Consider the following 12,929-nt stretch of genomic DNA (forward strand, 5'->3'; position numbering starts at 1 on the left):
ATTCCACGATATTAAATAATGTTTTAGAGGAATTAACCCTGTCTCACACCCTTAAATTACATAGTCATGTTTTTGATAAATTCTCCATGTCTTGTATCCTTAAAATAATCTGAGCGATGCCATACGTATACGATGAATATGTACCGTACGCATATGGTAGTGAACATGTACCGTAATTACAGTAAATGGTAGTGGAAATGTAGACCAATAAACAGTCAGGCCCCACTCTTCACGAGGGTTAGGTAACAGAGACAAACACAAATTTGCGTATTTTTGGTGCTAAAGGGTGGGATAGCAAAACTCCTAACCTAACCTAACAACTCAGTGCCCACTACCTACTCGGATAATTATCATACCAAGTACTGTCTAATATTGTTTTTACTTGGTTGCTATCATAGTATATATAGTTTGTAATAAAATCGGTATGTGTACAGTACATGTAGTGTCTAGTCATCAAACAATTATAACAAAACACTGATATTCCTAGCTAGTAATACTGTACTGTACCGTATAAAACTCGCTGATAATGTATTGTATATTACTGTAATATATGTACAGTAATATCACTATAGTACAGCTTGACTGATCTGTAAGTGTTCGTTGTTTTCATTCAGATGACTCGACTACTTTGACAACTCACCACACACGTAGCCTACATTTATATACAGTACTGTATAGTTAGCCTATTGTAGAGTACAGTAAGTACTGTAATTAATAAACATTAACAATCTGTAGCGTAATACTGTTCTGTACAATATGTATACAATTTAAGATTAACCAAGGGTAAATACTTTATCCGACAACCACTAAGCATTTTCGTTCTACGCAGCAATCTTGAAACACGGCATAATTCCTGGTGCATTGTCTCTTGTGCAGCAATCCGACATCTACAGTAACCCAGTAAATGGATTTTGAGCGAAGCGAAAAATCTATTTTTTGGTGAGATAGCCATGACGTCCTGATGGAAGGTTCCTTTAGTAGCTTCCTGAGGGTATATATGTCTACAGTGGATATTCCCAGAGAATTAAACCAAAGGTTATCACAGAATTCTAACTTCTGGCACGAGTACCCCAAAGGTTTTTCTTTAGGCTATCGTATATCAACAGGGGACGTATGCTTTGACACGCCACATGGCTATCTGCACCCCACATAGCGTTTACGCTTCGAGGGGGGAAAGGGTACTCGCACCAGAAGTTAGAATTCTGTGATAACCTTTGGTTTAATTCTCTGGGAATATCCACTGTAGACATATATACCCTCAGGAAGCTACTAAAGGAACCTTCCATTAGGATGTCATGGCTTGAGCCCAAAAATAATATTTATCCCATTTTCTACTTCATTGGGTTATAATATTAAAAGATAAAGATAAAAGTATCGTTAGTAACGTTAAAATAATTGCGTAAATGCATACACCCACAACATCAACAGAACAAAAAACAACTCTTTTGTTATGACCACTCGAATCAGATATTAGCTGTTTTACTTGTATTCCAATCATCATACCATAGTTAACAATGTAGCATACTGACATTTTTACATTATACCCTTATTCACTATGGAGAAAAGATCATCAAGAAAATCTGCTGCTCTGTTGGAATAGGGGAAAGCTGTCTCTGAAACTGGAGGAAACAAAAATTAAATTCAGTGGGAACCTATGAATACGCAAATAGCATAATCAAATGTAAATGCCGATCTAGAAGATAATATTACAAAGTGTCTGAAAACCGATTAGATAGTTTTGATATAACATATAAATAGTTTCCTATGGTTTACAATCAAGCACCACTGAGCTTAAAGCTATAAATTATCGTGCATCGCCAACATGAATGAAACTCTGGTTAACTTCTAAAGCGTATGTGATTCCACTCAACAGTACTGTAAAGAAAATATGAGAGAAGTACAGTATTTCAAATAAAACTATTGAAATTAGTATGCTAATTGCAACATTATATATCATGTAATAATTGTTTCTTTTAGGAAATATGAAATATCCTTCGGTAGCATGCCTTAATCAGGCGATTTGGAAAGCATAAATGTTAACAATGGAAAAAATTATAATTTGCTATGTTTTTATTTACAAATACGATACTAAAATGTGAATATTTCATGCATTATTATCTGATACAGTTAAGTGAAACACCGGTTTAATCAAAGTCTGGTTATTTTAAGTATAGCAGTAATCTTTGCAACAGCGAAAGCTGAGACAAGCTGGGTAGAGAGATAGAGAAGTGGCACGAAGCAAGCCCAGTGCAAAGGTGGCCGAGCTATTGGAAATCAACATGCTGCTAGATTTTTATCGCGAATATTTGATTTTTATTTAACCCTTTTACCCCCAAAAGGACGTACTGGTACGTTTCACAAAACTCATCCCTTTACCCCCATGGACGTACCGGTACGTCCTTGCAAAAAACTGCTATTTACATTTATTTTGCATATTTTTCATAAATTTCAGAGAAACTTCAGGCATTTTCCAAGAGAATGAGACCAACCTGACCTCTCTATGATGAAAATTAAGGCTGTTAGAGCAATTAAAAATAATATACTGCAAAATGTGCTTGAAAAAAAAATAACCCCTGGGGGTTAAGGGTTGGAAAGTTCCAAATAGCCTGGGGGTAATAGGGTTAACAGGTATTTCGATTCTCTGTGTCGCATACATGTGAAATCGCAAATTACAAACTAGCGTACAGTGCGGGCTAACTGTACTCCAATCCCCTACCCATGAGTGTAGCTAGGCAAACCTAACCTAACGTGTATTGTGTACAGCAGTGCACTTATTCATATAGCAACAATTGTGTATAACTAAAAGTATTCATGGAAGTGTGAGAAAATGACACTTTTGAGTAATTAATCCATTTTTAATTTAGTATATATTTCAAATATACATCAAATGTACACTGGCAACACGAACTTCTCTTTGACTATAATGACGATGTCAGTTCCAGATCATTCAGAGGGGAAGCCAGGCTAGTTTTTTTTTATAATTCTATAGTTTTTTTATAATTTTAACTTGTTTCCCATGTGGTGAATTGTTTTAAATTATGAAAAAGTAATAGAGGAAAACAATAGCTTTGCAAAATTTGGCAGTATATAGAGAGTGTGGTCATATATATATATATATATATATATATATATATATATATATATATATATATATATATATATATACATATATATATATATATATATATATATATATATATATATATATATATATATATATATACATACATACATACATACATACATACATACATACATATATATATATATATATATATATATATATATATATATATATATATATATATATATATATATATAAATATTATATATATATAAATATATATATATATATATATATATATATATAATATATTTATATATATATATATACTGTATATATATATATAATATATATATATATATATATATATATATATATATATATATATATATATATATATATATATATTATCTATTTATGAGAAGGGTCCTCTATGCTTATGCATGTAGGCCTTGGTCTTCCTACTCTTCCAGTGCCTTGTGGAACCCGGTTAAAAGTTTGGTGAACTAATCTCTCTTGGGGAGGGCGAAGAACATACCCATATAGCAGGACAGGATTAGAAATGAAGCTATAAGAGAGATTATTCGAGTGCCATATGTGGATGAGATCATGGTGATGGGTAGATGGAGATACAGTATATATACTTATATGCATGATTGTAGGCCTACACCAGACTAATAGCCGAGAGATAAAAGTAGGATACTCATAGCTTAGTAATCTGTATCCTAGTTGTTGATTAACTGACCCAAAGTGCCAAGCAGCATTTACCCTTGGTCACATTCCACTTGGCTTTTCACAAACCAGACGCTTTGTACTTTGTACTCTGTCGTTTTATGATACTTACGTTAATTTTCTTTACTTTAATTGCATTTAAACCAACACTACTTGGTCACATTCCACTTGGCTTTTCACAAACCAAACGCTTTGTACTCGTTCGTTTTATGATACTTTCGTTAACCTTTTTACTTTAATTACATTTAAACCAACACTACGAAGTGCTCTGCAGTAAATATTGTCGTCTTCATCGTCATCTATTGGATAACTAATTCATTATCATCATTAAAGTTTCGTTGGATAGGGTATCATAGGCGAGGGTTTCATTGTAGTGTATTACAGGGCGATGTAACCTAGGATACTCGTTCCCGTCGCAAATGAATAGTTTTAGAAATATATATACATCTACACGTTATTTACTATAGGAAATCTTATATTTTCTGTGCGAAATCACACCCTGTAATACAATACAAAATTACCCCCATACATTTAGTTACAAGTATTTGGAAATAACGTTTAAAACAAAATAGTCTCAGAAGAATGTTCCATATCCTACTGCACAACTAAATTATTCATCATCATTCAAGTTTCTTTGGATACGGTAACAGATGAGAGGGCTACCCACATAGGCCTACACTTAGTTACAAGTATTTGGAAATTATTATTTTTTAAGAATATAGTCTCTGGGGGATGTTCCGTATCCTGCAGCCTTAAATAACGTTTCATTAGAAACTTAAAACTCATAGGGATATTCTTTGGACAATCTAGAATGAATATTGTTAGTTGCGTCATAATCGTCATTTAGGCCTATATGAACAATATTTGCTTGTCAGTTGTCAAACAACGTTTTATTAGAAACTTGAAACTCATAGGGACATTCTTTTGATAATTTAGAATGAATTTTGTTACTCAATAGCGTCATAATCGTCTTTTATATAACAAATATTTGCTTGTCAATTGTCACAGAGGTGATGTGGAAGTTAGGAACCAGATCATCAGACCATAAACAAAACTAAGTTAGCCTTATTTGACTTTCACTCCTTTAAAAACACGGTAATATATCCTAACCTTAACCTAAACTAAATTAAGATTATAAATAACATCGCTAATATTATATTACAATTATAAAAAGTTTACTGAACGTCAACGAAATATTGATATGACTACTGTCCAGAGTTGCCAGTTTGGCCTTTTTTCAGGCAAAAAAAAAACCCTTAAATTTGGCCTTTTCTTAAATTGGTTGGCTTTTATTAATATGAAAAAAAATGCGGGCCTTAAATACTATATATTTGTCCTTTTTCTACTAACGGGTGGTCCTTTTAAAGCTTATGTTGATTAGAAGTTGGCCTTTTCACATTTAGAAAATCTGGCAGCCCTGCTACTGTTTGTTTACCTTGAGATGCTCCAATTCATGAAGGACGTAATTTCGGCCTTATATTTCTAAATGCTGACTTATTTCGTTAGTTCTTGTTGCTGTTGGAAACCAAGTAAGTTCACACGTAGTTATAAGACGTAATAATATATGTTCCCCTGATTAATCTTCTTAATTTCGCCGAATTTAAACAGAAAAAAAAGATCACTTCACTTTAGAAAAAACACTACGCGCGACTAACGATGAATTGAGCTTCCAAGTTATCATAGTGGATTACTTTAATAATGATATTTCTCTTTATTGTCATAATTGTAATAAAAGTTATTTCTATTATTATAATTTAAAATCATACTTTTGTGTTGAAATATATTTTTTGTCAATTATATAACCTAAGAATAATATAAGTATTCATTTGGCTAAGCCGAGAGAAAAGTTGGTCGGCCGAAATCTCTTCATTCACATTCATGAAAAAGAACATTAATGTAAATATGCATTGTATTCTTTTAAAACCTACTCGAAATACACTTTTTATTGTAAAGAAAGATAGTTAATTAAGGAAAATTTTTGATTTATATCTTAAGGTGAGCCTAGAGAAAAATGACTGCGCAAAGCCCTAGGTGTGTAAAGATCAAATATTGGAGAATTCACATGCCCTCGGCCATATCCCGGTTGTGAGAATATCTTCGTTTTTTTATTAAAATGACTATATATATATATATATATATATATATATGTATGTATTATCATCTCCAACTACGCCTATTGACGCCAAGGGCCTCAGTTAGATTTCGCCAGTCGTCTCTATCTTGTGCTTTTAAATCAATACTTCTCCATTATCCTACTTCACGCTTCATAGTTCTCAGCCACGTAGGCCTGTGTCTTCTAACTCTTCTATTGCCTTGTGGAGCCCAGTTAAATCGTTTGGTGAACTAATCTTTCTTGGGGAGTGCGAAGAACATGCCCAAACCATCTCCATCTACCTCTCACCATGATCTCATCCACATATGACACTCGAGTAATCTCTCTCACAGTTTAATTTTTAATCCTTTCCTGGCGCTTAACTCCAAATATTCTTCTGAGGGCTTTGTTCTCAAATCTACAAAATCTGTTGGATGTTATTTCATTGTCATACCAGGCTCATGTCCATACAGTAACAACAATATTGAATTTCCAAATTCTACCTAACCTAACCATTGATTTGCGTTTTTCAGTATTTCATTACACTCGAATTCTAAAGACCCTGTATTAGAGATCATAGTTACCAATTGTTTAAAGGATTCTACCTCATTAATCATTTCTCCTTCCACTGATATTTCATCTTCCATTGCATATCCAGTTTAAAGGTCACTCATAAACGGCAAAAGCAAGGGATAGTGACATTGCCCTATCGAGCAGGACAATGCCCCAGAGACTGACCATATATAGGCTACATAATGAAGGATCAGCGACCAAGACCCTTCTCCACTCAAGCTAGGGCTAAGGAGGGCCAGGCAATGGCTGCTGATGACTCGGCAGATAGACCTATAGGCTCCCCCATACCCGCATCCTTAGCTCACGAGGATAGTGAAGTTGCAGCGACCAAATAAACTAACAGTCTCATCATCTCTGTCTTTCTTCTATTTATCTTGAGCCCAGCCTCATGGGATGTTTCTTGCAAGGAACTCTGATATCCTAAGATTCTTCTGAGTTCTATTACACAAACATGTTACACACACACAGATACATACACACACACACACACGCACACACACACACACACATATATATATATATATATATATATAACAACCTGAATTATTTAGTTATGTTGTCATAATTTTACCTGCAAAAATAACTCTCTCTCTCTCTCTCTCTCTCTCTCTCTCTCTCTCTCTCTCTCTCTCAAAAACAAAATCTTCTGTTCTGTATTATTTTGTTGAATCCGTTGTCATAAATTTTACCTGAAAAGATAATTTATCTCTCTCTCTCTCTCTCTCTCTCTCTCTCTCTCTCTCTCTCTCTCTCTCTCTGACGCATAACTTAAGACACCATTTTTTTCTTTCTTTTTCAAGAATCCTGTATTGACCATTCCTATGTGTTTATCATCTCTCTCTCTCTCTCTCTCTCTCTCACACCACTTTTTCTTTCTTTTCTAAGAATTTTGTATGAACCATTCCAATGTCTCTCTCTCTCTCTCTCTCTCTCTCTCTCTCTCTCTCTCTCAATGATTAAATTTTTTTTTAATGAATCAATTATAGTATTTTACATTAATTTTTTTCAATTATCCACTTTTCATAAAACCGGTTATTGGATCCTTTGACTAACCAGACAGTACTAAAGTGGATCCCTCTCTCTGGTTACGACTCATTTTTCCTTTACTTACTTATACACTACTGCACTGTAATCATTGCGTGACTACTTTCCTCTTGGTAAAGGTAGAAGAGACTCTTTAGCTATGGTAGGCAGTTTTTACTAGGGCACTTCAAAATCAAACCATTGTTCTCCAGTCTTGGTTAGTGCCATAGCCTCTGTACCAAGGTCTTCCAGTGTCTTGGGGGAAGAGTTCTCTTGCTTGCGGGTACACTCGGGCACAATATTCTATCTTATTTCTCTTCCTTTTAGTGATGTTTTTAATAGCTTATATATGAAAGATTTATTTTAATGTTGTCCTTCTGTTGTTTATTTATTTCCTTAATGCCTTTCCTCACTGAGCTACTTTCCCAGTTGGAGCCCCAGGGTTTCCTTTTTTACGTTTTTTATAGTTTATTTGTATATATATATATATATATATATATATAGATTTATTTTAATGATATTACTTCTTTTGTAGTTTATTTATTTCCCCCAATGCCTTTCCTCACAGGGCTACTTTCCCTGTTGGAGCCCTAGGACTTCCTTTTTTACGTTTTTTATAGTGTATATATAAGATTTATTTTAATGATATTACTTCTTTTGTAGTTTATTTATTTTCCAAATGCCTTTCCTCACAGGGCTACTTTCCCTGTTGAAGCCCTTGGGTTTAGAGCCTCTTGCTTTTCCAACAAGGATTGTAGCTTAACAAGTAACAACGACAGTAATAATAATAATAATAATAATAATAATAATAATAATAATAATAATAACAACTCTCTCTCTCTCTCTCTCTCTCTCTCTCTCTCTCTCTCTCTCTCTCTGTTCAGGAACTGCGAAAGAAAGAGGCCTAATGAAATGGAAGGAACATCTCCAAGGGAGAACTGCAGAGTTTAAGGGAAATTATCACAAGTCTCAGTGTTACGATTTGCCATTTGGGATGAAAACCATCAATGGGTAAGTGTCTTTGTTTTTTTTTTTTTTTTTTCTGAGTTTTTATTGAGTCTGGTTAATTCTTGAAATATTATGAATTCAAAATGTAGGTATAGTAAGGTGTCCAGGACTAATTTTATATATATATATATATGTATATATATATATATATATGTGTGTGTATATATGTATGTATGTATATATATATATATATATATATGTATGTGTGTATAATATATATATACATATATATGTGAATGTAATATATATATATACATATATATATATATATATATATATAAATATATATATGTATGTATGTATGTATGTATTTATATACAGTATTTATATATATATATATATATATATATATCTATATTTATTTATATATATATATATATATATATATATAGATATAGATATGTGTGTGTCTTTGGGTGGAGAGAGAGAGAGAGAGAGAGAGAGAGAGAGAGAGAGAGAGACTTATAAATCAAATACATCTACTAGGACAAATTAGGCCCAATTAATTAAATGCTGAGAATATCTTTAAAGAAATTAATGACCAGAAACTCAACGCATGAAGATAACCTTTAATGATGGCTATGTTTCTATAACCATCACTGTGTTTTGAAAACTGATGTTACTCTATTGCTATGATTAGGCGTCATAAAGGTTTATTTTGCTTGATAAAAAGAATTCGGTGCCGGTTTAGTATGTGGCCTACCTTTCGAGTATGGCCTACGAAATTCTATCTGTTTTAGTATGTGGCCTAACCTACCCTAACCTAATCTAACCTAACCTAACCTAACCTAGCCTAAGCTAACCTAACCTTACCTAATCTAACAAGCCAGGTAGGCCACATACTAAACCAGAATAAAAAAGGTAGGCCACATACTGAACCGACACCAAGAATTCTATAAGGTATAAAAATGATGATTATTCAAATTTTGTTTAATTCCAGATGGCGATTTCTACGATACATCCCTTTCAGTCCAACGTTCACTGGTTTTACCAGAAGGGATAAGGTAGCGGACGAAGAAGTAAAAATATGAAGATCAGGATGCGTGTGATTTCATAGCCAACTAGAGGGGCGCTCAGTAGCGCGCGGTAATGTTGCCAGATTTGGGAATTTATCCCTAGATTTGGGGATTTTGAAGCCTGGTGGGGATATTCTGTACAAATTTCTATGAAGGAGAAACAAAGATGAATAAACCTTAATAAACCTTGTAATTAGTTTACTTGCACTTATATTAAGCATAGTGAGTAATTTCCATATTAGTAAAGCTACGTGATCAGAAGAAAATATATTTGTGGAAATGTGGAATTTTGAGTTGTTTTGGGGATTTTTTATCATGAGTTTTGAGGATTTTTATACATACCCATCTGGCAACACTACGCAGACCACCGCCGCGACAGCTTATTTCTCGACCTTTGGCTCGACCTTGACCTTGACCTTTTACTTGTACATGTATTAATTGGTGTGAATTTTTATACACTCAAATATGAACCAAGTTTGAAGTCTCTATGACAATTGTGACCAAACTTATGGCTGATTACGTGAATTGGACATTTCACTTGATCGTGGCCTTGACCTTTGACCTTGACCTTTTACTTGTACATGTATTAATTAGCGTGGATTTTTATACACTCAAATATAAACCAAGTTTGAAGTCTCTATGACAATTGTGACCAAACTTATGGCTGATTACCTAAACTGGACATTTTGCTTGACCGTGGCCTTGACCTTTGACCTTGACTTTTACTTTTACAAGCTTAATTGGTGTGAATTTTTATACACTCAAACATGAACTAAGTTTGAAGTCTCTGTGACAACGATGTCTAAACTAATGGCTAATTACGTGAATTGGACATTTTGCTTGACCGTGGCCTTGACCTTTGACCTTGACCTTCCAAAATTGAATCATTTCCATCTTTTTACATTATAGTTAATCCCTGCAAGTTTCATTACTCTTCGATTAGAATTGTGGCCAGGAAGCTGTTCACAAACAAACACAAAAATACGCAATCACACAAACGGGGTTAAAACATAACCTCCTTCCACCTTCGTTGGTGGAGGTAACAATGCTTATTCTTAAGCGCAATTAACGACTTATGAAGGTTTTATAATGGCAAGAATATGGATAATTTAACGCCAGCTCAACCTATGAGAGTGAATAGGTAACTTGGAAGAATAGCAGGAGACAGCAATACAAGATGTTGACCCAAAATAATGTAAGGTTGATAATCAGGGTCGTAAAGGAGTACCTGGATCCAAGCAAAAACTATACTCAATTCTTTTTTTAAATGAAGCTTATTTGCACTGACTGGCAGCGGTACCCTTTTAGCTCGGAAAAAATTCCTACTAGCTGATTGGTTAGAATTATCTTGTCTAACCAATTAGCTAGCAGGAAACCTTACGAGCTAAAAGGACAACCCTGCGAGTGGGTGCAAATGCACCTCATTAAAAAAAAAAAAAATAATTTGAAAATACATCGCCAGCGTTAATAAATGTAATACTCATATATGTTTTCACATCTTTAGTTGTAAATCATTTTTCTTGTGCTTTTAAAACTTCTAGAGGCTCATGAATGTGTTTTTAAAGAACACCTTTACACCCAGGAAGAACACTTTTTATTTATAATATGATGTTTTTTTTAACCTTTGCTAGCTGTTAGAAAAAATCTTTACTTACAATATGATGTTTTCTTTTTGGCTGGATATGACGTCATCAGGGGGTGGGGCTTATTTCGCCTGGTATCTTTGCAGCCACTATAGTTACCCTTTTCATATTCTTTTACTCACAATGTTAATGTTATTAATTTTTTGTGTTATTCAGCATTCATGATCACTTACAACCTTTTGCATTATCATCATACCTAGTTAGCATTTGACTCATGAATAATTTCAATGATTATTCAAAAGTTACATAAAGGTGGCGGTGGTTTGACCTCGTTGAAATGTAGTAAGGACTCCTGTATTCATATATTTATATAATAATATTTATTCAAATTTTTTTATTCATCATTATTATTGAAATTATTTTTTATAAAAAATCACCAAAGAACACAAATCAAAACGTGAAATTTAGATATACAAATTGTAAAACAGCATAATGTTTAAACGTGCAAGTCAAAATGTAAAATTTAGTCTTGGAAATTGGCAAATAATACTAGTCAATCTAAGAGAGTTCACGCAAACTTTTAGAAATATTCTCAGATGTCACCTTCTTGTCTTTCTACCAAGGCACTTTTTTGAGGCAGCCAACATGAAAAATGAACAAAGGGGGATTTCTATTCTCCTCACTCCCCCTTGCTTGACGAGGAACTCAGATGAGTTTGGCTGGCACTAAGGTGCCCCAGCCCACCCTTCCCCGTTATCCACAACAAATGAAGCTTCATAGGCTGACTCCCTTACTGCCATTACATCAGTGGTCACCAAGGCGACCGCATTACAATTGCTCATCATTCTTATTTCTAACATGCTCTTATGGATCTCTCACATCTATCCTCATATCACCCAGAGCTTTCTTCACTCCATCCAACCCACAAAACCTGGCCCCTCCTCTTGTACGTCTCCCGTCAACTCTTGCATTCATCCCCATCTTCAGAAGACAACCATTTTCCATCCTTTCTACATGGCCAAACCACCTCACATTCATATCTACTCTAGCTGCTAATTAATTTCTCACACCCGTTCTCACTCTCACTGAGTTCGTTCCTAACCCTATCCAACCAAGATACACCAGCCATACTCCTCAGACACTTTATCTCAAACACATTCAATTTCTGTCTCTCCGACACTTCCATTCCCCACAAATCCGATTCATACATCACAGTTAGTACAATCACTTTTATATACAGAACTCTATATTAATTCCTAACCCTCTATTCTTCACTACTCCCTTCACTGCCCACAACACTTTACATCCTTCATTCACTCTCTGACATACATCTACTTCCACTCCACCATTTGCAGCAATAACATCACCCAAGTACTTAAACTTATCTACTGTACTTCCTCAAGTAACTCTCCATTCAGCATGACATTTAATCTAGCACCACCATCCCTTCTCGGGCATCTCATAACCTTACACTTACCCACATTAACTCTCAACTTCCATATCTGCAAACTCTGTCCCTAATCGACACAGCTTCTCCTCCGAGTCTGCAACAAATACAGCATCATTTCGACAAACAACAACTGATTCACCTCTGACTCATGATCACTTTCATCCGTCAGTCTCAATCCTCTACCAAGCACTCGAGCATTCACATCTCTGACAGCTCCACTAACAAATAGATTGAACAACCAAGGGGACATCACACAGCCTTGTCTCAGGTTCTTTTACCAACTATAATGTACCCACATTAAGAAAAGTGAAACATCATTAATTAATGTTATTTAAAATAGAATTCTTAGAACATCTTAAAAGAGAAAAGGATGAAATAAAAATACATG

General features: G+C 34.3%; 1 protein-coding gene across 1 annotated transcript in view; it reads left to right on the plus strand.

Annotated features, from left to right (window-relative positions):
* The window catches only part of LOC137641100 (solute carrier family 23 member 1-like), a 54,627-nt gene extending 45,037 nt beyond the window's left edge, over positions 1–9,590 (plus strand). The window contains exons 12-13 of the mRNA XM_068373549.1: positions 8,369–8,495; positions 9,433–9,590. Of these exons, the coding sequence (XP_068229650.1) occupies positions 8,369–8,495; positions 9,433–9,523 (218 nt within the window). The 3' untranslated portion in view covers positions 9,524–9,590. The remainder of the gene's footprint in view (positions 1–8,368; positions 8,496–9,432) is intronic.
* Positions 9,591–12,929: the final 3,339 nt, after the last annotated feature.

This window comes from Palaemon carinicauda, chromosome 1 (assembly GCF_036898095.1).
Source record: "Palaemon carinicauda isolate YSFRI2023 chromosome 1, ASM3689809v2, whole genome shotgun sequence".
NCBI lineage: Eukaryota > Metazoa > Arthropoda > Malacostraca > Decapoda > Palaemonidae > Palaemon > Palaemon carinicauda.